Source organism: Dama dama, chromosome 5 (assembly GCF_033118175.1).
Source record: "Dama dama isolate Ldn47 chromosome 5, ASM3311817v1, whole genome shotgun sequence".
NCBI lineage: Eukaryota > Metazoa > Chordata > Mammalia > Artiodactyla > Cervidae > Dama > Dama dama.
In genome coordinates this window covers 84,012,446-84,038,882 of record NC_083685.1, presented here as the reverse complement: position 1 = coordinate 84,038,882, position 26,437 = coordinate 84,012,446, and the positions used below count along the sequence as shown (strand labels likewise).

General features: G+C 43.6%; 2 protein-coding genes across 6 annotated transcripts in view; one reads left to right on the top strand and one right to left on the bottom strand.

Annotated features, from left to right (window-relative positions):
* ACACA (acetyl-CoA carboxylase alpha) overlaps positions 1-26,437 on the top strand; it is a 277,348-nt gene that overhangs the window by 6,411 nt on the left and 244,500 nt on the right. The gene's annotated exons all lie outside the window — the stretch shown is intronic.
* C5H17orf78 (chromosome 5 C17orf78 homolog) lies at positions 12,918-25,434 on the bottom strand. 5 transcript variants are annotated; one of them, XM_061140963.1, is made up of 7 exons: positions 25,314-25,434; positions 23,597-23,683; positions 22,597-22,842; positions 18,833-18,973; positions 16,867-16,991; positions 15,435-16,052; positions 12,918-14,229 (listed from the first exon to the last, which is right to left on the bottom strand). In XM_061140963.1, exons 1-6 carry the CDS (start codon positions 25,369-25,371, stop codon positions 15,777-15,779), a joined length of 933 nt encoding a protein of 310 aa, XP_060996946.1. In that variant the 5' UTR covers positions 25,372-25,434; the 3' UTR covers positions 12,918-14,229; positions 15,435-15,776. The 5 variants fall into 5 exon arrangements, with proteins under 5 accessions (XP_060996946.1, XP_060996947.1, XP_060996948.1 ...); XM_061140964.1 differs by lacking the exon at positions 23,597-23,683 and having other exon boundaries at positions 22,573-22,842; positions 25,314-25,429; XM_061140965.1 differs by lacking the exon at positions 18,833-18,973 and having other exon boundaries at positions 12,920-14,229; positions 23,597-23,744; positions 25,314-25,423.

Sequence of the window (26,437 nt, the reverse complement as noted above, 5' to 3'; positions counted from 1 at the left end):
TTGCCCCGAGGCATATGGAATCTTCCTGGACCAGGGGTCGAACCCGTGTCCCCTGCTTTGGCAGGTGGATTCTTAACCACTGGACCACCAAGGAAGTCTCGCTGCCTTCTTCTTTAGCATCTTCTTCACTATACAAAAGTAAAGAAGGTGTACGTTATTTTGCAGGTCATAGGGCAAATGTATAGTTGCAATCAAGGATAGACAATCCTCAAATGTAGGACACACTCAGGAGCTCTGTCTCATTTAATTGATGTAAATAGTGAACAGACTTATGCATTACAAGCAATTAACTATAAAAATGTTCTAGAGAGTACTACTGTAATCAAATAAAACTCACAAGGTTAATCTGATGCATATTTAATGATATATATAATTGTTATTGTGCTGCGTGATAATTAAACCTTAAATGTTAAGCTGTTTACATAAATGATCTAACCAGTTGTTTTTATGCAGCCAAACACGTCTTTTAGTGTTTGCTCACTTTATTAATTTTCTGGCATCTATAATCATGCCAAGGACAGCAGTTTCCCCTGAAGCACTTTACTGTTAAATCATGCGCTCATACACACACATACTCTTCAAAATGACACAGCAGTATTGTCTCCCGACCTGACACTAAAAATAGCTACTTTGCAAGGTTCTTCGTGGGCTTCTCTGGTGGCACTAGTGGTAAAGAACCTGCCTGCCAATGCAGGAGACCCAAGAGATGTGAGTTCAGTCCCCGGGTCAGGAAGATCCCCTGGAGTAGGAAATGGCAACCCATTCCAGGATTCTTGCCTGGAAAATTCCATGAACAGAGGAGCCTGATGGGCTACAGTCTGTGGGGTCATAAGGAGTCAGACACGACTTAGCACACACACAGTGCAAGGTTCTTTGTATATGCTTTCTCATTTCAGTCCTTAAAAATCTCTTAAGGGAGGTGTTGTTACTCCCATTTTCAATGGTGCAGAAATTGATGCTCAGAGAATGGAAGCAGGCAGCGTAGTAGTGGTTCAGACTTCTGTTACCAGCCTCTAGACTTTATACAAGCTCAGAAGGTGATGCATCCCAGCAGAGATATGTCTATTTTTTTTTTTTAGGAAAGAATGGCTCTTTAGAAATATGGAATATGTACATACGTCCAAAGGGAGAAGAAGTCAGCCTTCAAGAGGGAGGGATTAGTTAATAATGGAAGAACCGGAACCTGTTGAAGCTGATTTTCTTCTGTCCATTCAAGGAAGAGAGTCTTAGCCAACAAATTTTAAGCTTTATATATATATATATACACACCCACATATATATGTGTGTGTGTATGTGTATGTGTGTGTGTATATATATATATATATATATATATATATAGGCCTCCCAGGTGGCGCTAGTGATAAAGAACCCAGCTACCAATGCAGGAGACTTAAGAGACACAGATTTGATCCCTGGGTGGGAAAGATCCCCTGGAGGAGGGCATGGCAACCCACTCCAGTATTCTTGCCTGGAGAATCACGTGGACAGAGGAGCCTGGTGGACTACAGTCCTTGGAGTTGCAGAAGAGTGACTGAGCGACTAAACACACACACACACACACACACACACACACACACACACACACACACACACACACATACACACACACAATAAAACAGGCTCTGCCCTCGAAAAGAAGCTCAGTGTCCAGTGGAGAGATGGGCAGCAGATAGTTACAACACAAAGTAATATGTGCTGTAACAGTGATATGCTAGTACCCTGAGGGCTCCAAGAAGAGATCGGCCAATCCTAGGGAGAATTAAGGGCTAGGTGTCTGGGAAGTGATGAGTTAAGTCTTAGAGAAGAATGGGAAGGAAATTCCAAACAGATCAAATTATCCAAAGAAGCATGAGATAGCACGATCAGTTTGGTCTGTGACTGGAGTACAGAGAGCAAGAAAGGAGAGCTATTGACTGTGAAGCCGCAAGGTAGACAGGGGTCAGACCAGAGCAGGCTTCGGGTCTTGCTCCAGAGGCTGTGATGAGCCAATAGGGTATTTTGAGTTGGGGAGCGGTAATAACTAGTCTGGTTTTAGAGCTAGCTTTCTGGCAGTGATATGGACTAAAAGGTGGCAAAAGGAAAGACCAGGAATTTCAGAAGTCCAAGTAAGAGACGATGAGGGCTTGAACTAACATGGTTGGAATGGGGATGAGGAAAAGTAAATGGATTTAAGGTGTTTAAGAAGTAACTGAGGGGAATTGCATGGTGGTTCCGTGACTAGGTCTTTGTGCTCTCAGCTGCCATGGGCCCAAGTCTGATCCCTGGTTGGGAAACTAAAATCCTACAGGTCGAGTGTTGTGTCTAAAACAGTAATAATTAATAATAATAGTGTGGGGTGGGGAGGGGTAAGTAAGTTGGTAGAGTTAAAGATGACTCTCAAATGTCCAGCTTGAGTCACTGGGTAGATGATGGCATTGCTCATCAAGAGAGGGACCACAGGGCAAGCAGACACAAAGGGGGAAGGGCAGGTTTGTTCTGTAGACTTTGAGTTTGAGGCGTTTGCAGGTTGTACAGGTGATGTTCAGTAGGCAGATTCAGAAGTTAAACGAGAGGACTTCCCTGGTAGTCCAGAGGTTAAGTGTCCGTCTCCCAGTACTGGGAACGTGGGTTCAATCCCTGGTCCCGAAAGAGTCCTCAAGCCTCAGAGCAACTAAGCCTATGTGCCACAACTACTGTGCCAGTGCCCCAGAGCCCACAAGCTGCAACTGCTGAAGCCCTTGTGCCGAGAGCCTGCGCTCCGCAGTGGGAGAAGCCACTGCAATGAGAAGTCTGCGACTGCAGCTAGCATGTAGTCCCTGCCCGCTGCAATTTGAGAAAGCCCACGCACAGGAACGAAGACCCAGTGCAACCAAAAATAAATTAAAAATAAGAAGCTAAAGGAGAGATCTGGGTCAGAGACACCGATTAGGAAATCAGCACAGATTTGGGGATTTTGAAGTCATGGGAGAGGATGAGATTGTCTGAGCTCATTGAATAGAAAAAGAGAAAAGAAAGGTGAAGAGTAGAAACTTGAATGACAATGACAGGAAAGACACAGAGGAAGAGCCCATAGTCTAGAAAGGGAGAAGTAGATTGAAGAGAGAGGAGTGATAGTAAAGATGGGCAGTGGGAGGCAGTCAGAAGAGCATTAAGACCCTCTAGGCTCTAGGGACTTCCCTGGTGGTCCAGTGGTTAAGAATCCACCTTGCAATGAAGGGGACATGGATTTGATCCCTAGTTAGGGAACTTAGACCCCACATGCCTCGGGGCAACTAAGGCCAAGCCGCAACTATAAATTCCATGCACTGCCATGAAAGATCCCACATGACACAACTAAGACCCAACCCAGTCAAATTAATTAGTTTATTATTAATTTTAAAAAGACCATGTAGGCTCTAAATAACTGAAAATATAGTGCTTCCCATGTAATTTAAAATAAAAATATTGAGAGTTCCCTGGCGGTCCAGTGGTTAGGACACAGTGCTTTCACCGCCATGGCCCAGAGTTCAATCCCTGGTCAGGAAACAGATCCTGCAAGCCACGTGACATGGCCTAAATAAATAAATCTGTAAAAAAAAAAATGTATAAGCTTTAGGGACTTCCCTGGTGGTCCAGTGGTTAAGACTCTGTGCTCCCAATGCAGGGGCCCACGTTTGATCCCTGATCAAGGAACTAGATCCCACGTGACACAGGTAAAAATCCCAAATGCCACAACTAAGACCAGGCACAGCTAATAAAGAAACAAATATTTTAAAATAGTATAAGCTATAAAATAGGTGTAAGGGAAGTCCAACAAAGTTCTGATTTTTCTATGGTGACCTCTTTGATTATCCTCACTGTGTTTATTTCATTGCCCTTGATCTGCTAGTGTCCTAAGTACATGTTTATACGCCTACTCAGTAATCTAACAATATAGCACTGAGAATACTTCAAAGTGGATTAGTCAATGATGCCAAGTACCACAGAGAAGTCAAAGATAAATGTTAAAATGTGCCCACTGGAACAAAAAGAAAAAGTACCAATTATTCCAGCATGTGAATAGACTCTCATACTAGTGGAAGAGGAAAGTCTAGAAGTAAACCAAAATACACACAGGAATTAGTATACGCTAAAGATGGACTACTCAATAAATGGCGTAGACAATTGGACAACCATCGGGGGTAAAAATAAATGTCAGTTTCTCTATTTCACACCAGGATAAACTCCAAATGGATTAAATATTTAAATAAAAATTTAAAACTGTAAAAGAAAATATGAGAAAATTCCTTTATAACTTACTGTGGGGAAGGAAAATCTTTCTAACTATGACCCAGAATGCAGAAGGCATAAAAGGAGAGGTTAATAATTTAACCACACAACACTCAAAATTTCTGCAGAGCGACATAACACTTTAAAGCAATGTCAAAACATATATAGAAGATGGAAAAGAATGTTTGCAACTCATATCATAAAGAATAATCCCCCTAATATAAGGAAATAGATAAGAGATCAGCCACCCAAGAGAAATATCAATGAAGATATAAATAGACGGGGCTTATGTATTGTGATTAAGAGCATAGAGATTAAGGTCAATGACTTATATTGGAATCCCAGCTGTCTCCACTTACTGGCTCTGTGACCTTGGGCAAGTCTCAGATCATCAGTTTTCTATAAAATGCAGGTAATAATTGTAGCTACTTCAGAGGTTTAAGTGAGATGAAGGCCAGACTAGTGACTCATGGTGATAGAAGGAAGGACACAGGGGAGATTGGGGTTCTAAATTTCTGGTATCTGGGATCCTTGAAATAAAGAGATTCAGGGAAGAGACACCATTCAATTCCCATGTGTCTCTTCTTCCATTAAGGGCAGTTATTAATATTTACTAAGCCCCTCTAAGTGTTAGACACAGCCCTAGGCCTAAGGCTAGAAGGTAAATGCAAGCAAGACAGACCTGGTCTTGGTCCTCAGTGTAGCTTACTTCTGTGAGAGAGATGTCAATCAAATGCCACAGAAATACATCATTACAAACAGATGCATACCATGAAGGAAATGGGGAACTGGTGATTCAGTGGCTAAGACTCTGTGCTCCCAATGCAGGGGGCACGTTCAGTTCCAGGTCAGGAAGCTAGATCCCACACGCTGCAATGATAAGATCCTGCATGTCACAGCTATGGCCTGCACAGCCCCCCAAAAAGCAGGAGGGGGGCAGATATTAGGAGAACCGGGTGGAGTTTGGGAGATCAAGGAGGGCTCTATTTTTTTTTTTGGCTGCATTGCAAAACTTTTGAATCTTAGTATTTTGAATCTTAGTATCCTGACCAGAGATTGAACTGCAGTGAAAGCGTGGAGTCCTAACCACTGGACCACTAGGGAAGTCCCAAGGGGGACTCTATTAACGAGATTCCATCTATCCATGAAATTAAAAGATGCTTGCTCCTTGGCAGAAGAGCTATGACAAACCTAGACAGTGTATTAAAAAGCAGAGACGTCACCTTGCTAACAAAGGTCCATCTAGTCAAAGCTATGGTTTTTCCAGTAGTCATGTATGGATGTGAGAGTTGGACCATAAGGAAGCCTGAGTGCTGAAAAATTGATGCTTTTGAACTATGGTGTTGGAGAAGACTCTTGAGAGCCCCTTGGACTGCAAGGAGATCAAATCAGTCCATCCTGAAGGAAATCAACCCTGAATAGTCATTGGAAGGACCGATGCTGAAGCTGAAGATCCAGTACTTTGGCCACCTGATGTGAAGTGCCGACTCATTGGAAAAGACCCTGATGCTGGGAAAGATGGAGGGTAGAAGGAGAAGGGGGCAACAGAGGATGAGATTGTTGGATGGCATCACTAGTTTGAGCAAACTCTTGGAGACAGTGGAGGACGGGGAAACCTGGCATGCTGCAGTCCATGGGGTTGCAGAGAGTCAGACACGACTTAGCCGCGGAACAATCAAGCCAGTGTCTGAAATTTGAGTAGGTGTTCACTAGGCAAATAGTAAAGAAGGGGAAGGTGAGATGAGGGAGTGGAAGCAGTGTTCTAGGCAGAGGGGACAGTGGGGACCCTAAGGGAAGGAAGAAGGCAACTAGTCCACTGTGGCTGAAGCTGGGGTAAAGGAATGAGTGAGGGGAGATGAGACTGGACAAGGGGGCAGACTGGACAATGGATGGCCTTGACAGTCTCTTAAAATGTAATCTTTCTTATTGTGGCTTGGTTGATTAACATGGGCAGTCAACAGTGTTAAGGATTTGGAGTTTTATCCTGAGAGCAGTGGAAAGTCCTTGGATGTTTTTAGCTGAAGACCAAAGATCTAATTTGCATTGCAGATTGTTTACTCTGGCTGCAGGATGGGGAGCCAGACTTTAACTGTGTTAAAGTTGAAGAGACAGGTGAGAGTGGCCTCTGAAAGGCTGTGGTGGTTCAGACCCAGGAGGTGCTCCCTAGTCCACCTGTTCCCTAGTGTTACTTTAGCAGAAGACCAGCTTTTATTCTTACATAGTAGATGTGTATTGTGTGTTACCTATTATTATTATCTTCAGTGAGAGATGTGCTCAGTCACTCAGTCATACCCGACTCTTTGAGGCCCCATGAACTGTAGCCTGCCAGCCTCCTCTGCCCATGGAATTTTCCAGGGAATACCGGAGTGGGGTGCTATTTTCTACTGCAAGGAATCTTCTCAACCCAGGGGTGGAATCTGCGTCTCTTGCATTGGCAGGCGGATTCTTTACCACTAGAACCACCTGGGAAGCTCTCTGTTAGAGGTAAAAGTCTTAAAATTAATCCACTAGGAAGAACAAGCACATTGGAGTGATTTCATGGGAAGTATAGGTATGAGAAGCAGGTGATTTTCTTTTAGATCAGAAGAAGAGAGCTGGAAGGGTAAACAGTGGTGATTCCACAACAGAGAGGAGAGAAGGCCAGAGAGAATTCTCTAATGTGATATTGCTTTGGCACATGGGCTGTCTATTCTGTCATAGCTCATCTTCCCCATGCTTAGACAAATAAAAACGTTAGGCAAAGGTGCTTTATGGCTCACTCTGGGAGCTCAGTGCTTTTTAGTGTGAAATAGGCCCAGGAGTTTAGATATTGCTACAGGTTGCATTTCTTTTCAATACAATGGAGTCATTATAAATGCCTCGGAAAGCAATATCTGAATAAATCACTCTGGAATTGAACCTGTGTGTTACTTAGCTGGTTTAATTTCAGAATAAGACAATGGCAGATAGTAGTAGTTTTTTGAGAGCTGCCCTTTTCTCTGCGTGCTGTGAAGAACTGAATAGAGTTGAGGCAGGCTGACGATCCAGCTGCCTTATTTTGTCACAGATGTGCTGGCAAAGCAGAGTCCTTCAAGGTGGGCATTCTTGAGGTCCTTCCAAGGAATATGTTCAGTTTTGTGGGATTTCAAAACATAAGCATCAATAGCTTTTTTTTTTTTAATTAGTTGGAGGCCAATCATCAATAGCTTTTTTAAAAAAAATTTTTAATTAAAAAAATGTGTTTTATATTGGAGTATAGCTGGTTAACACTGTTGCGATGGTTTCAGGTGGACGGCGAAGGGACTCAGCCACACATACACATGTATCCACTCTCTCCCAAACTCCCCTCCCATCCGGGCTGCCACAGAACATTGAGCAGACTTCCCTGTGCTACACAGGAGGTTCTTGTTGGTTATCCATTTTAAATATAGCAATGTGCACACGTCCATCCCAAACTCCCTAACTATCCCTTCCTCCCATCCTTCCCCCTAGTAACTGTAAGTCTGTTATCTAAGTCTGTGAGCTTGTTTCTGCTTTGTAAATAAGTTCGTTTCATTTCTTTAGATTCCGCATATAAAGGATGTCACATGACCTGATATTTCCCTCTCTCTGTCTGACTTCATTCACTCAGTATGAAAATGTCTAGGTCATCCATGTTGCTGCAAACCAATAGCTTTTTAAATGCAGAAGTAAAAATGAAAACAGAATCTTGGAGCCAGATGGGATTCCCAGAGCTCCAGAGCCTGACACGTATTTATTTATTAATATGTGTAACTCTGCATGGAGGATTGTTTTAAATTAGAAATGGACTTTTGATTATGCCATGTTTCACAGACAGAGGATTAGTATCCCAAAATACAGCCAGAAATACAGGACTTCTATGACTCAATTAAAAAAAACAACAACACAACAGAAGAAAAAGGAGAGGATATAAGCAAGCAAGAGAAAACCTGAGGGCAAGTAAATACATAGAAAGATGCTCAACCTCACTGTTAAGCAGACAGATGCACATAGGAGCAATAATAAAGAGACTACAGTCATCCATTGGCAAAAATTTTCAAGTCTGAGATTTCCAAATTAGGGAGGAAGTGGAACTAACATCCATACATGACTACTGGAAAAACCATAGCTTTGACTATATGGGTCTTTGTCTGCAAAGTGATGTCTCTGCTTTTTAACATGCTGTCTAGGTTTGTCATAGCTTTTCTTACAAGGAGCAAGTGACTTTTAAAATTTCATGGCTGTGGTCACCATCTGCAGTGATTTTGGAGCCCAGGAAAACAAAATCTGTCACTGTTTCTGCTTTTTCCCCTCTGTTTGCATTGAAGTAATGGGATTGGATACTATGATCTTAGTTTTTTGAATGTTCAGTTTTAAGCCAGATTTTTCACTCCCCTCTTTCACCCTCATCAAGAGGCTTTTAGATCCTCTTCACTTTCTGCCATTAGAGTGGTATCATTTGCATATCTGAGGTTGTATAATCATTTATACACACTGCTTTTTTCAGAGGATGATATTAGCAACTTGAACCACTGGATGGCACAAATTTATAAGAGTCTGGTGAAAGTGTGTGTGTGTGTTGTGTTGTGTTAGTTGCTCAGTCATGTCGAACTCAGCAACCCCACGGACTGAAGCTCACCAGGCTCCTCTGTCCATGGAATTCTCCAGGCAAGAATACTGGAGTGGGTAGTACAGACCAAGGTATAGCATGTAAGGGAGGGTCAGCCTGTGAAAAGTCTTCTGGAGACTGAAACTCATGTACTATAGACATGGAATCAAATTCCCTAGCAGTGCAGATTAAGAGAAACTTTTAATATTAGGTGACACAGAAAAGGAAAAAGAAAAGTGCTGGAAGAAGGAGCAGGGAAAGAAAGATATAAAGAGACAAAGGAGCATGAGATAAAAGACTGTGAGTCTTGGAAATTTCCTGGTGTTCTGGCGACTAAGACTCCATGCTCCCAGTACAGGGGACCCAGGTTCAATCCCTGGTCAGGGAACTAGATCCCACATGCTGAAACTAAGAGTTCACATGCCACAACTAAAGATCCCATGTGCTGCAACTAAGACCCGGCACAGCCAAATAAATGAATAAAAATAAATATTTTAAAGAATATATATATATATATATATGTTTTTTTTTAAAAGATTGTAAGTCTAGAGAGATGAATTCAAGTGTTAAACCAACAATTGCAAGTTGGGCCCTCGTTGGTTTGCATCCATCTGGTGACCAATAGCAACTTTGATGTAAAAGTAAAGGTTACCTCATTTTCTTCTATTAATAAAAAGTCAGTTATGCTACCCTCAGCTATCCATTTAGTGGTGTGGCTTTGTCAACAATTTCTTTGAATGTGTACTATGATCATGGTGCTTTGTTGGATACGAGGTAATACAGAGACATACAAGTTAACACGGGGTTTCCCAGGTGGCTCAGTGGTAAAAATCCTCCTGGCAATGCAGGAGATGAGGGTTCGATCCCTGGGTTGAGAAGATCCTCTGGAGAAGGAAATGGCTACCCACTCCAGTATTCTTTCCTGGGAAATCCCATGGGCAGAGAAGCCTGGCTGGGTACAGTGCTTAGGGTTGCAGAAAAGTCGGACTTAGTGACTAAACAAAAACAGCAACAAGTTAATACAAACACAATAGGCTTCAAATAGAAGAACTGGGAAGTGTGCATCAAAGGATAAAGAGCAGCCCAAGGCAGCACGATGGCCATGGTGTGACCTTGGAAAGGAATCCTCTCTGAGAATGCAGGGGAAGGAAGGAGGCAGGAGAGGAGTGTCCGGGAGGAGGAACCATAAGACCATCAACCTGAACAGGTCAAAACAAAGAAGGGTTTCTGGCCGTTAGTCGTGAGTCCATACAGCGGGGACTACTCTGGTGGCTCAGTGGTTAAGACTCAGCGCTTCCACTGCAGGGGGCATGGTTCCATACCTGGTTGGGGAACCAAGATCTGACATGCCATGTGGTGTGGCCAAGAAAAAAGGTGCATATATTAATAGCAACTCTTCCTTGGAAAATGGCTAGTTTTGTAGATTTTTTTTTAAACAGATTTATTATTTGGGGGGCACCACGCTGCACAACATGTAGGATCTTAGTTCCCCAGCCAGGGGTTGAACCCATGCCCCTTACAGTGGCATCTCAGAGTCTTAACCACTGAACCACCAAGGAAGTCCTGGAAAATGGCTAGTTTGGGGCATGACGTAAGAAAAGTGCTTTAGATCAGAATCTACTGGACTGTGCTTAAGAAGTTTCCAAAATAAGAGAAAGGTCTTGGGATGGGGGGAAATGTACAGGGCTAGAACCCCCTTATGTCCCTCTCTGATTAGTAACCCCTTGGACTAGCCTTGGGGTGCAGAGAAAGAGGGGTGCTAGTGGCCTGCTCAGGCCTGTCAGAGGTCCAAAGATTCCTAGATCACTGATTTTTGAAATCACAGGTATATCTTTATAAATGAAGAAATGGAAAAACCAAGGTATACAATTGTATATTTTAAGTGCTTATATTGAATAAATTCATGCACACGTGCAGAAATACAACTATTTACCTGACGTCCTTTAGCAGTGGCAGCAAAAGTTGAATTGGAGATGTCTGTGAATGTGTTTTCTCTGCCAGAAGCAACTGCCATCATTAGGCTTATCAAAAAGTGCTGAGGGGTTTCCCCGGTGGTCTAGTGGCTGATTCTGCATTCCCAATGCAAGGGGCCCAGGTTTGATCCCCAGTCAGGGAACTAGATCCCACATGCCACAACTAAAGAGGCCACATGCCTCAACTAAGACCCAGCATAGCCAAAAAGTAAAAACAAACAAACAAAAAAACATTGGGATGACTCAGATTCTTCAGATTCTTAAAAAAGGTGGAATGACTTTAAGGCCTGTCTGGCCTATGACTTGAAAAAAATACAACACTTGTACTAACTGGAAATATGGTAGTAATAGTCACTTCCAGAGGAGTAATTGGCTCCCCATAGAAATGGCATTTTATCAAGTTGAGTTTATAGCCAAGCCTATCGTGGTGACAGGAAGACTTGTGCCCCAAAAGCGATCTGCAGAATACAGGTCACATCCCAAGGTCCGCCTGAGTATTCTCCCTTCCCTTCCTCTCTCTCCCCTATCTTTTGGTTTTCAAAGATCCCCAGTGGTAAGAGAATAGGAGACTGAAAATTGGTAACTGATTAGGCAGTCAGAAAATCCTCAGAGGAAAAAAAAAAGAAAATCTTCAGAGGGACCTTTCTTTGTCTGGGGAAACAAGTCCCCAGAGCAGTGTAAACAATTTTGATTCCATCAGTGAATCTCTATAAAGAAAAGTCACTATACATGTTGCCTACATTATATTCCGACAGAAGAGCTAATGAGCATAGACTTTGCTGCAAGTTTTATCACCTGTTTCTGGATGAAAGCACTTTCTGTGGTGGATAAGCCTGGGAAGGTGGAGATGACTGTAGGCATCAGCCCTCGACCAAAAGCTTGAAGTATGGAATGCTTTCGATCATCCTCCCCAGTGGTCTTGGGAAGGAGCAAGCTTCTTCCCCCACCCTACTTCCTGGTTAGACTGAGCCACAGATGGCAGGATAAACTGGAGGTGGTGATGTGCACCAGTGGAGGGCAATACTCATCTATTCCAGTGCCAGCCCCTGTGCCCTATCCTCTCTCCCAGAGTATTTTCAGAGAATGCTCTATGGAACTTTAGGGCATCTGCAGGATCTCTGGGCTTCCCCCGATGGCCCCAGTGGTAAATAATCTGCCTGCAGTGCTGGAGATACAGGGGAGTGCAGGTTTAAACCCTAAATCGGAAAGATCCCCTGGAGGAGGAAATGTATTTCTTCCAGTATTCTTTTTTAATTTTTCATGCCAATATTCCTGCCTGGAGAATCCCCATGGACAGAGGAGCCTGGCGGGCTACCATCCAGAAGGTCAAAAAGAATCAGACGTGGCTGAGCAGACAAGCACAGGATCTCTAGGGCTTCCTTGAAAACTAGCGTCTTCCCAGCTTGGTTCCATCTCTTCAAGGCTCAGCTTGAGTATCAGATCAGGGCTTAAGGCTAGATACTATACCTTTTTGGACAGTACTGGAAGTGAAAAAAGAAGGATATGATTTGTATGTGTTTTTATTTTTTATTTTTACCAAAGAACTAAGAAAAATTTACCTAGGTGCAGGTACATTTCACCAAAATGAAATGGAATGGTTTCAGACTCTTGAAAAGAAGCAGGACAAAAAAATAAATAGTAGGGGACTTCCCTGGTTGTCCAGTGGTTAAGGCTCCATGCTTCCACTGCTGGGTGCATGGGTTCGATCTCTAGTTGGGGAACTAAGATCCCACACACTGCACAGTGCAGCCGAAAAATAAAACTAAAAAAAATATTTAAAAAATAGTAAAATAAAAAGAAAAAAAAAAAGGAAAAGAAGCAGGACAACACCCTTCTTATCCCTTCTGCCAGTTCTCTTTTCACCTAAACTCTGTTTTAAGGTCAGCTGTCTTGTACCATCATAAAAAAAGCATCTACCAAAATGCAGTTTTTAGAGCACGAATTTGAGTTTTGTAATTTTGAATTTGTAAGGTTAGTCATTGCAAAAATTCATTGTTAGGTAATACACAGCTATCTTAACATTGAAAGTATTGATACGTTAGGTGACAGTTTTTTAGAAAATCTCTTGAATAAAACAATTTTTAATGGTAAAATAAATAGAATATCCTTTGCTGTACAAAATAGATTGTTTATGTTGCGTTTTATTGTCAAAACTCATACGCACTGTAACCCACAGTTGTGAGTTTCATGAATAACTAAATTACAATGTATAAGTGAAAATCTAATTTCATAGTAAATTCTATAAACTGAGCCTTTTTATTTTGGCTACATTGAGGCACACATGCTCTTTGGCATGGCACACAGCTTGTCTCAAGTTGTGGCTCCTGGACTCAGAGATCAGGCTCAGCAGTTGTGGTGTGGTGGGCTCCCTGGTTTTGGGACTCAGGCTTAGTTGCCCTGAGGCATGTAGAATCTTACTTAGTTCCTCAGCCAAGGATTGAACCGGCGTCCCCTGCATTGGAAGGTGGATTCTTAACCACTGGAGCACCAGGGACGTTCCATACAAACTGAGCCTTTCTTGAACTATCTCTTAGCTGAAGTAAGGGAAAGGAAGATACAACAGGTAAGAAATACAATAAATGTTGTGTTAAGTATTTATTTTTTAAAAAATCAGCCTTTTCACTTTCTTACTAAACTCTTAGTGAGGTCAGGCTTGACTCTGAGCCATGCCTCTGTGAGAAAGAACATCATAATTGCATTGCTCTGGATTGCTTGTGAATGTCTGTAGCTCACCCTGATGGTAGAGTATAATTCCACATCAGGAATTCTGCATTATCGAGAGATCTTGTCTGAGTCCTATTTGTATGCCCTTGGGGATGAGTCACGAGGAGGCCCTTTGGAATGCTTGGGGTCACGTTCCCTTCCCCAGCCTGTGGAGAGCTGGGGCAGAGATTTAAAGCCCAGTGAATGCCGGAGGGAAAACAGGAGCCCCACCCTCAGCTGGCTGAGAGCCAGGGCAAGTGAGGTCAGCTGAGGTCACTCTGCCACACCGGGGGCTGCTCTGCTCAGTTCCTCAGAGACTGTGTTTAAACCTTTTGTCAGAGAGAGCAATGTGTCCATTCATATAGCGCTTAGAGGGAAGACCTGTTGTTTTCATTTGATGAGATGAAAAAATACCCATTTTTCGTTTGAGTTCCAAGTGAATTTCAAAGGCTTGTGGCTGAGTCAGTAGCAAAGACACTAGAGTAACTCTGACTGTAAGTCCGGGCTTTCTCCTCACTGACCTGGCGTTGCTGTCTGATCGTAATGTTCCTGCTGAAGATAGGAGGGTAAAATTGGCAAGAATCTGCCCATATTGATTTAATAGTAGGGAGAAGACAGCGTACTATCCTTCTTCCAACATGTGAGGCAGAGCAGAAGTTTTCAGAAGTATGTCTGGTGAACCACGGTGATCTCTACAGCTTTCTTGGGACTTGATGAACTGGGAGCATCTTGTCCAACCTGTGGATTGAAATCAAATATGAAAAATAAAGGACACAAATAGGTATTTCTTTATGGACCAACAAAGAGATGGCTTAGTACAGAACCCCATAAAATTCCAAGGACACATCATTTTGCCTCTTTGTTACCCATTAATCTTAGGGAAAGTTATTGTGCTTACACTGAGAAAGTATCACCAAGGTGCACGTATGTATGAGAAGCTAGTTTTTGGAACCTGTAACCTCCTAGCAAACAGCCCAGCCACCCTTTGCTTGACCTATTTGCCTTGAGTGGAAAGGGCCCTGGATGTGCAGCTATTTTGGATCTCAGATGCACAGGAATTCTACTTCATTCCTGGAATCCAGCCCGAACAATCTCACTGTGTTTGAGAAGAGGCAGAGACCTGAGTCAACATGACTTAGTGACTAAACCACCACTACAGAGATCTGGGGCAATGTGTACCCAGATATTTATTTTTTTGTAATTAAAAAATATTTATTTTTAATATAATATTTAATTTATTTTTGAATTTAGTTTTGGCTGCACTGGGTCTTCATTGCTGTGCACGGGCTCTTTCTAGTTGCAATGCACAGGCTTCTCTTGTTGCAGAAGAGAAGCGGCCCTAGAGCACAGCCTCAGTAGTTGTGCACAGGCTTAGTTGCCCCATGGCGAGTGGAAACCTCCTGGACCAAGGATTGAACCTGTGCCCCCTGCATTGGCAGGTGGATTCTTTACCACTAGACCACCAGGGAAGCCCATAGACCAAATATTTTTTACTAATCCCATTACGCTCTTATTATACCTGATCCATTCCCCATCTGATTTTGTATGTGTTTTCTAAATTCTTAACTGTTTAGAACATAGACTGTAAACCTCTTGAACAGAGGGAACTTGGCACATAGAAGCTTTTTAGTAAAATTTTTTTTAAAGTTATTTTATTATTCTTATTGTTATTTTATTTATTTTTTGGCTGTGCTGCGTGGCATTTTGGGTCTTAGTTCCTTGGCCAGGGATTGAACTCACGCCCCTCCCCAAATTGGAAGCTTGGAATCCCAACCACTGGACCACCAGGGAGGTCCCTGGATTATTGATATTTTCGGTTAACATGAAATTAAAAGAGTGGTAGCATGTGTCCCACCCTGGACTAGATAATCTTTGAGACTCATTTTCAGTGCCATAATTCTACAAAAACAGCCACCCTCTTTAATGTAAAAAGTATTGGATACCTCGTCTCTTTGCTTCATTATGTTTTTGTAGATGTAGAGAGGGCACCCATCAATTTCTTATATTCAGAAGCTGCATCCAGCCTTTGGAGACATAAATTGTGGGCTCTGTAGCTGTTAACAATTTCAGGGATGATTTTTTTAAATGAAAAGCACAACTATAAAAAGTACAAAATTGGATACAAGGCCTGTGTGCAGGTCCCATGGGTCCTGAATTTAAGCTTCATTAATTTCATAGTAAATCTACCTCTACTTGAAAAGTCTATCATAAGATTCCTGGTCCCACTCTAGCTATTCTGATTCATTATATCTGATCCCCAGAAGTAGATATTTTCAGTAAGTACCCTATTGCATTATAGCAATATTGTACCTGCCCATTTCCTGACACATAAAAGAATTACCCACATTTGCTTCACAACTAAAGCAGCTCCCTATCTCCCAGAGTTTATACATGAACCCCACTTTCTCCAGGCAAATGGCAATAGCCATACAGAAAGCACTTTCCTTTTTGGGCTGAGAGTCAGGCTGGGATTCAGCTGTCCCAGGTTGCTGGTCTTCCTTCCTTGGCCTTCTCCACAACCGCTGGCACTGGCACAGCTTTCTGACTTGTTGACATTGACTCTGAAGGAGGAAAATGACTGGTATTAACTTCAGGTGGCCGGTATGCATCTGATTATCTTCCAAACCTCACATCAGACGATTTAAAGAAAATCATCTCTCTCTCTCTCTCTTTTTTTTTTTGCCATGTCACACGGCTTTTGAAATCTTAGTTCCCTGACCAAGGATGGAATCCAGCCCCTGGCAGTGAAAGTGCAGAGTCCTAACCATTAGACCATCAGAGAATTACCGAGAATCATCCCTTCTAAAGAAAAGCAAATATTCATTCCTGTTGGCTGTATCCTCCCTAGAGAATGTCCAAGTACAACAGAGGAAAGGAACTTGCATTTAATAAGCGCCTCCTGTATGCCAGGGGGCTTCCCAGGTAGCTCAGGTAAAGAATCCGCCTGCCAAGCAGGAGACTCAGGTTCAGTCCCTGGGTCGGGAAGATTCCCCTGGAGAAGGACATAACAACCCACTCCAGTATTCTTGCCTGGAGAATTCCACGGACAGAGGAGCCTGGTGGGCTACAGTCCATAGGGGTGCAAAAGAGTCAGACACGACTTAGAGGCTAAACAGCAACCTATGTGCCAGAAACCTCTCTCACAGAATCTCACTGAAACTTCCTAACCACCATAAGAGGCAAATATCATTAGTCCCGTTTTAAAGATGAGGCAACTGAGGTTGGAGAAGGCAAACAACTTTCTCCAAGCCACTCAGCTAGTGAGTGTTGAGTGGCAGGTGTGTCCACACTCCAAAGTCTGTGCTTTTGTCATTATGCCCGCCTGCCTCCGGGACAGAAGGAGGTCTTTATAGATCAAGTCATCAGCAAACTTACAGGGCACGGGACCTCAAAAATGATGAACACGGTGATGGCGATTCCACTGACAAACAAGGTGACTGCAATCAGAACTTTGACCACGATGCTCCATTTCCTCCTCCTCTCTAGGTTCTCATCTGTGTCTGAAAGGGGAGAGCAGTGGGCAGGGAGAAGCGAGAACTGAAGAGAGGAAAGAGACTGACCCTTTGACTTGCAGGACTCCTGGTTCACAAGACCAAGAGGGGCCCAGCCTGCTTCAGAGGCAGAAACTGAATTTCCAGTCCAGACTCAGAGTCAGGAGTTGGGGGGTAGGCAGCATGGCCTCTTCCCTCACCTCCTTTTCAGTCTCTTCCCAGAGTCGCCTTTACTAGAATTTGGAATTTTTCCATGATCAAGTAGGATTGATTCTTTTTTTAAAATTTTCAATTGGAGGATAATTGCTTTACAAGTGGTGTGTTGGTTTCTGCTGTACAACATGAATAAGCTATACACACACACACACACACACACACACACACATCCCCATACTCTTCACCTCCCTCCCACTCCCCTCATCCCACCTCTCTAGTGTCATCACAGAGCACCAAGCTGAACTCCCTGTGTTATAAGCAACTTCTACTAGGTATCAATTTTATAATGGTAATGTATATATGTCAATGCTACTCCCCCAATTCATCCCCCCATCCTTCCTCTGCTGGGTCCAGAGGTCCATTCTCTGTGTCTCTATTCCTACTCTGCAGACAGGTTCATCAGTACCATTTTTCTAGATTCCATGATATTTGCATTAATACACGATATTTGTTTTTCTCTTTCTGACTTGCTTCACTCTGTGTAACAGGTCTAGGTTCATCCACCTCACTACGACTGACTCTTAATTCATTCCTTTTTATGGCTGAGTAACATTCCATTGTATATATGCACTACAGCTTCTTTATTTCCATTCATCCGTTGATGGACATCTAGGTTGCTTCCATGTCCTAGCTATTGTAAATAGTGCTGCTATGAACATTGAGGTCCCTGTGTCTTTTTGAATTAAGGTTTATCACGGTGTGTGCCCAGGAGTGAGCTTGCTGGGAGGACTGATTCTTGCGCTGCTTTCATGGGAAGTAAAGCTACATGAGGGAGTCTGTCTCTAGCCACCCTCTCAGGACCTCTGCCCTTGTACCCCAGCACACATACCACATGGGATTAGCAAATCAACTTTTCTGTGTTCCTTTCAATTTAGTGGGGCATAGTAGGATTAGGGGGCTTTCCTGATAGCTCAGTTGGTAAAGAGACCCAAGTTGCAATTCAGGAGACCCTGGTTGTATTCCTAGGTTGGGAAGATCCCCTGGAGAAGGGATAGGCTACCCACTCCAGTATTCTGGCCTAGAGAATTCCATGGACTGTATAGTCCATGGGGGTCACAAAGATTTGGACACGACTGACTGACTTTCAGTGAATTGCCATCATTTTGGGGTCATAAGCCAAATTTGGGGACAAATGGCTCATAAGCATCTTTGTTATTATTAATCTCATATTTACATTTCTCCTGTTGGAACTGGGAAGTAACCCAACTGGAATCCTACAGAATTTGAGTCCTGGCCAATTTAGGGAGGGCTATTTGTTAAAACAACGCAGATAAAAACATGCTTCTTAGTTGTTGTCATCACTGTAATGATTGATTAGAGTTTAAACATTGTCTCTCTGTTCACACATTGGATCTTACCCACCACACCAGAACCCTGTATGTTGTCCCCAAATCTGGCAACAAGGTGAACTCACTTGTGTGGAGGTGAAGGATTATTAAAAGTATCAAACTACAGACATTTCTGGGACCTTCTTAACAGAGAAGCTGATTTTTTTCCCATAAGAAATGGAGTGATATTCTCATGCAAACTGTATGTAGCTTTTCTACTTCCAGGAAAATTCTAGGAGACCCAGGCTAGTGCTGGGGCTGAGAAATTTTCTGTCTGTTCTTGTCTCACCTCTACACATTCTGTACCTTGATTCAGAGGACTAGAAAAACCATCAATCTTTGTAGTTTTCTCTCCTTTTTTTCCAGGAGTTATGGAGGTAGTAGTGGAGGGATAAGAAGCCCCCATCACTGGATAGACCTTACACTGAGAGACCTCTGGTAAAAAAGCTGTAAAACAAGAAAGAAACAATGAAGGGACACCTGAGAAAACTTTATCCTGCCTTTGATTTCACCTGACAAAACCCTGAGTTTACCCAGCTGATATAAAACTTCCAACTGTGGCTCTGTTGATCTGTACATAGGTTCAAGGCGTGGGCCTTGATAACACGAAAGAATGAGTGAGGATATAGTAATAAGAGATACAGATTAAATCCCCTGATGCTTTTAACTAATCAGAATGAAGGAGTGGACCATGTCTTCTTGGCTTATCACTCATACAGCCATAATAATAATAAGGACGGAAAGATATGGCACTGTTGAAAGTCCCTTCTTTAAAAAAGATCACTTCAAAGTCCAAGGAAGGACTGAAGTAGTATAGTTCGCCTTAATGACTATGGCAGGTCTGTCTAGTGAGTGAAGTCTAAGTCAATGACTTTGAGAGAGAATTGGAGAAAGAGGAGGAACTGAAAGAAGGGGAGACCACTCAGCTTCACGCACCCCTCAATTTCATTCTTTCAGCATATATTTAAAAATGATGATCTAGGGACTTCCCTGGTGGTCCAGTGGTTCAGAATCCATCTTGCAATACAGGGGGATGTGGGTTTGATCCCTGGATGGGAAACTAAGATCCCACATGCTGCACAGCCACTAAGCCCATTCGGGTGTGACGAGAGCCCGTGTGCGTGATGCGATGGAGATCTTGAGTGCCGCAACTAAGACCTGGTGCAGCCACATCAATAACCATTAAAGAAATGAATATCTCGTTGTGCCAGGGTCTGCTTCCATACTGTGGACATAGCAGCTGAACACACTCTAGCCTGGGAGCTAGCAAAGGGGAAGGAGGGCTGAGGGAGGACATGGAGAAGCAGACAGTAAGTACAGTGAGTCCTGTGTCGTTGGTTAGAAGGGGATGAGTGCTATGGAAAGAAAAAGTAGAGCGCCGCGTGGAGGGGTGCAGGTGGGCAGTGGTTGGGCAACCTGCCGGAGTTTCATTGAGAAGATGAGGACTGAACAAAGATGTGAAGGAGGTGAGGGGAGTAGTCAAACAGATGCTGGGGAACTTAGGCAGAGGAAACAGTCACAGGCCCAGGCCAGAGTGTGTCCCGCCTGTTACAGTTTTAGAGGAAAAGCACATAAGCCAGTGAGACTGGAGTGAGTGACAGTTCGTAGGGGATGAAGGAGTTTCTGAAGCAAACAGATCCACATCACTGGGCCTTGCAGGCCAGTTTGAGGACTTCAGTTTTCGTTCTGCTTGGAATGGTGATCCATTGCAAGTCTTTTTGCAGAGAAGTGACCGGATGGATGGCTTTGTTTTTAAAGAATCAGTGGGCTGCTGAGTTGGAAATGGACAGTAGAGGGGCGCCTGATAGAAGCAGAGCAACCTGCTAAGAGACTCTTGCAGAATCCAAGTGAGAGATGACAGGGACTCAGACAGCCGTGGAAAAGATGGAATGCGGATGGATGCTGGCTGTGGTCTGCAGCCACCTTCACATGCCTCCAGAATTGATCTAACCCAATTCAGATAGTGGTTCCTATTCTATTTTTAATGGTCTCCTGTCATTGCCTATTACATTAAGGTCTGTACGTCCTACTTGACTTTTCTGAACTGCTCTCCCAGGTCTTTAGTCTATGTGAAAATGACAGTTCTTTACTTCAGAGACCAGTGGGCACAGTACCAGGTACTGTACACGAATTGCAGGGAAATTAGTCCTATTATTATTTAATCAGGAAGACTGTTGGCAAAGATAACCAGAGACAAAGAGTCAACAGGCTCAAAAGGGAAAACGAGAGAATTACGTAGAATTTTTTTTCCATCATAGCGCCAGTCAGTTCTGTGGAGTGATAACTGATGTGTTTCCGGGTCGGATGAGATGAAGGTAAATAAGTCTCACTTTGGACAAGTAACAGAAGTTCTCTCTGAGTTTTCGTTTCCTTCTCTGCAGGATGGTTATAGCAAAATAATTCTTGGTCTGTTTCACAGGAGTGCTGTGAAGATAGGTAACAAAAATGAGGAAGCAGGTGTGAAAAACACCTGGCAAACTGAGTGATGTTATGATTGAAAGGGGAAGAAAGGGGAATCCCTGGCTGTCCAGTGATTAGGGTTGTGCACTTTTATTGCTGCGGGCCGGGGGTTCGATCCCAGGTCAGGGAACAGCAATCCCACAAGCAGTGTAGTGTGGCCAGAAGATAAATAAACAGACAACCAACATTTAAAAAAAGAAAGAGGAGGCAAAACCTAGAGATCTTCCCTGAATAGAGAACTGTGCCCACTAGCCACAGGGATCATGGTACTTCAGTGTGGCTTTTCTTCTACATCCTGGGAGGCACTGTTTCAAAACCTACTTAATAGGCTTCATCGATCAGTGTATTTCCAGTTCTTCCCAGCTTGTCAATTAATGTCCAGGGCTTCCCTATCCCTAGCGGCCCGGTGGTTAAGAATCCACCTTCCCACGAAGGGGACAAGGATTCAATCCTTGGTCCGGGAAGATTCCACAGGCCGAGGGGCGTAACTGACCCCGTGCACCGCAACTATCGAGCCTGCACTCTAGAGCCTGTGCTCCGCAACAGAGGGTGCTGTAAGGAGAAGCCCGCACGCAGCCACTGGAGAGCAGCCCCCGCTCACTGCGGCGAGGGAGGACGGCAAGCGGCAACAGAAACCCAGCGCGGCCAAAAACAAAGAGTTCTAAGTTAATGTCTAAATTAATGTTCATCCCAGTTGGCATCTCCTCTCTTTTAGGCCTCCTTCTGCTAGTCATTCAGGTGGAACACGTTTGTAAACACAAACACTCCATTCCCAGTGCTGATGCAATTGCAACATTAGCTTTTCTTTGGTTAAGGATATTTGAGCAAGAATTCCCTCACTTTTAGAAGCTCTACAAAAATCCAGATTGATGAAATGGATAACTTAGGAGATGATGCTTTCCTTTATTACAAAATAATTTGTTTTAAATAGGAAGCATTAGGTACTTTATATTTAAATGGAAATCTTAGAGATTATTCTGCAATAATACTAACAGCTTGAAAAGGCTATTTAAGAGACCTTACATATTGCTGGGGGCTTACATACCTAGAAATTAGACCATCTAGTCAAATCTCTCATTTGTAGCTATGGAAACTGAGCATTGGAGAAATTAAGTAACTTGTCAAAGGTGATAATATCAGAATAAACACTTGTTTGATGTCACTTCTCTTGTATCTCACAGTGTTACATGGGGTGGACAGACGGCAGGAATCAGTTAATACTAATCAAATGCCAAAGAGCTTAATCCATGCCCCAAAATTACATTTAAAAGATTTACATAGACTTGCCTAAAGAAGAGGCTAATTCATGTCCTTGAGGCTTTAGCTCCACTTAGGGGGCTTCCCTGGTGGCTCAGATGGTAAAGAATCCTCAATGAAGGAGACCCAGGTTCAATCCCTGCGTGGGGAAGGTCCCTTGGAGAAGAAAATGGCAACCCAGTCCAGTGTTCTTGCCTGGAGAATTCCATGGACAGAGGAACCTGGCGGCTACAGCCCATGGGTCACAAAGAGTCGGACACATCTGAGTAACACTTCCACTTTCAAGCTCCACCTGCCTCCAAGGATGTCAATTCAAAGTGAGTGCCTACCTCCATCCCAGCTTCTAACCTCACCTTTGCCCGTCACAAGGAATCCAGCCTGAACCTTGGATGCGGGGGTTAGGTGACAGCTTGGGGGGGCCGTGCTGTTTCTGCAGGGAACAGTCATGACTCTCAGGTTCTTCAGAATGTGCTTGACCTTTTGCCTTTTTCCTGAATGTACAAGGTTAACTTTCACTTTGCTCCCAGAACCAAGACACTGCAAGGTAGCCACAGTCTGGTTTTGGACGAATGTGGGCCTTTTGGCTTCTGCCTGAGCTTCTGAAAAGAGAAAAACAAGAGAGGAAAATGAAGCCAGTTCTTAATCTGAATGGTGGCCCTCCAACCCACTTCCATTCACAACCCACTACTGTACTTTCTTCTCTTTTTCCATCAGATCTTCCTCAGCATGTGTCTATGGTACTAAATATATAAGCGCTGCCTTTCCCCCTTCCCGCCATGGGTCCCATGAAGACCAGTGGTGACTGTAGTAAGTGCAGGGAGAGGCTCCTAAGTTGTTTTCTCTAACACAGGGGGCCTGAGATCTGCTTCCTCTTTCTTCACCCCATCTCTTTGATTTATGTTGCTATGTCTTAGTTTGTAAGAGTTTATCTTTTTTAACAGAAGCTGATTATTTATTTATGTGGCGAAGCACATGTGATCTTAGTTCCCCAACCAGAGATTGAACCCGCGCCCTCTGCCTTGGAAACACAGAGTCTTAACCACTGGACCACCGGGGAAGTCTCCATAACAGTTAATTTAAAAAGGGGTTTTCAGGGACCTCCCCGATGGTCCAGTGATCAGGACTCCACACTTCCACTACAGGGGCACAGTTTCCATCCCTGGTCTGACATCCCTGCATGCATCATAGCCAGAAAAGAAAAAAACAAAGGTTTCCAGGAAGCCTCTCGGGATCGATAGCTTTAGAATAGAGTGTTTGAGAGCTGGGCTCAGAATGGAGGAGACAAGCATCTTTTGAAGGTCAAAAAGTTCCTGGGGTGGCAAAGTGATTCTTCGGGAAGGGCCCATTGCCTACCTCGAATTAGCTCAGCTCTGATGCTTCTCACATCTTTTGGGAAGAGATTGGGCAGTGGTCCCACTTGGCAGCTGCTATCCCTGAGTTCTGGGGGAGGGGGAAAAAAGATAAGGATTGACTGGGTCCTTTCTCTCTGGAATTCTGGGCACTGGAGAGGGAGATAAAAAGAGAATGCGGTTTCTTCTCATAAAACTTGAAGTTGGGGAGATCAGACATTTCCCCAAAAGAACTTTGTTGCACCTTGCAGCATGCAGGTTTCCCAACCAAACTGTGTCCCCCTGCATTGGAAGTTCAGAGTCTTAACCTCTGGACTGCCAGGGAATTCCCAGAACTTTAAGATTTATGCAAGTGGGAGGTAGCGAAGTATAAATAAAACTAAATACCAGTTTATTATCCTTAGGGGGGAAAAAAGATAAGAGTTAACTAAGTTAATGAAAGATGAACCAACCCATTCCTTCAAACCCTGCTTATTATCACTTCCCCTTCCTGTCCCATCTACCTTCTTGTATTAAAACTGTTGAAAGTTTATTTATTAAGTGTAACATTGGACAAGGTATCTCTCTAGCTTCACATAGAACCATAGGTCACAGTTATGCTTTTTGGCACATAAATCACAGGGATCTTCATTTGTTAAATTTGTTGCTGCCGCACCTCATGCTGTTTGGCCTTAGCTCTGATGAGCTAATTTTAGAGAGGAACCATTTATGACACTTTGAAAAATCATGTTTTAAATAAACAGTTATCAAAGAGCAGTTGCTGCTGCTGCTGTTTAGTCGCTTCAGCGGTGTCTGGGTCTTTGCAAAGCCCACCAGGCTTCTCTGTCCATGGGATTTCCCAGGCAAGAATACAGGAGTGGGTTGGCATTTCCCTGTCCAGGGGATCTTCCTGACCCAGGGATGGAACCCGAGTCTTCTGCATTGGCAGGCAGATTATTAATAATCTGAGCCACCAGGGAAGCCCATCAAAGAGCGGTGAGTGGTACCCTCACATTACCTTTACTTTCAGCTTTTCCCACCCAAGATCATCCCCATCTATTAGGACATAATGCTTTAGAAAAGGAAGACATCTGGACATCCCTGGTGGTCCAGTGGATGAGAATCCACTTGCCAAAGCAGGGGACACAGGGTTGATCCCTGATCCAGGAAGATTCCACACACCGAGGGGCAACTAAGCCCCACATCTCCTGAGCCCACACTCTTGAGCCCGTGAGCCACAACTCCTGACTCATGTGCTACAACTACTGAAGCCCGCATGCTCTAGAGCCCGTGCTCTGCAACAAGAGAAGTCACTGCGATGAGAAGCCTGTGTCACCACAACTAGAGAAAACCCACACACAGCAATGAAGACCCAGTGCAGCCAATAAATAAATAAATAATTTTTAAAAGGAAGACATTTTATGAGGGGTTATGGATTTGGGAGTCTTAGTGAAACTGTGACAACACCTTCCAGCAAAGAAAGCTCTCTAACAGTGAAAGGAATTTTAACGTTAGTTACATGAACAAAATAAAGAATCATCACATTCTCTGAAGACTTCCTCCCATGAAACAGACAGCTGTCTTTCTGACTTTAATATGTTCTATTTAGAGGCTATCTGGGGTGACTGGAAAGCCTCACGTTCTGAGTTTTGCCTGTATCTTTATCTGACAGAATAGACCCCCAAATACTCTCTAGGCCCCTCTCAGGATTTCTCAGGACAGTCGGCCAGAAGAGTACTTACCTTTCTTGGTAGCATCATAGGATGTAATGATCAGGCTGAAAACCAAGATGGTGTCCATGTTAGCTTGAGCACATTCTCCCTGTAGAGACTGTATGTGGCTGGTCTGACACCACCACTCACAGCCTTGTCTCTAAATGTTTTCACTGCCCTAGAAATAAGTTTGACCCTGGGCGAGTCTGGTTCCACCCTAATTGATCTGCCACATTTTCTCAGGACCCAGGAATAGAGTTTATTGGAGACACAACCAAGTTTGCTTGTTAATGATTGATTCAGAATATCTTCACCTGACTTCACTGCTGGTGGGGACATAAGAAACTGTAATTAACTAGAGGTTTCCCCTAGAGAAAGGGCATAAACAGAGGTGATATGCTTGACACGATATGCTTTACAAATACTCGCAGGGAGACACGTAGACATTCGCATGCATGCTCACTGACACGGGCACATAGATTTGCACACCAACATAGAGAGGTGCTGAGATTTCTATTAAGGAAAATGATTTCTAGAGTAGCGCAGACAGCTAGGACTGATTCAGTGAGTTACACTGGAGAGGGTGCAGGACTGGGAATCAACAGAAGTGGGTTCCAGATGTGCTCCTGTAGTTAAATGTATCAATGTGAGAAAGTTGCTTGACTTCTCTGAATTACAGTTTTCTCCTCTGTAAACGGAGCATTCCAGCCCAGTCATCTCTAGAATTCATTCACTGTTATACACATAAACTGACCTGAGCACAGATGTACCTGTCTAGTTGTGCACATTTTCACACTTCTGAAAAGTGAAGTGAGGGAATTCCCTGGTGGTCCAGTGGCTAAGAATCTGCCTTGCAATGCAGGGGACATGGGTTCGCTCCCTGGTGGGGGAACTCAGATCCCACATGCGATGGGGCAGCTAAGTCTGTACACCTCAATCAGAGAGAAGCCTGCACACCTCAAGGCAGAACCCATGTGCCACAGCGAAAAGATCTCATGTGGCGCAACAAAGACCCAATGCAGCCAAAAAGAAACAAACAAACATTTACCAGATAAAAAAGTGACGTGACTCAGAGATCATTCATATGACTCTTGGGATGAGAAGTGAGAAGAGCTAAACTGCACTAGACGAGTGATACTGTGTGCAGTTTGGGA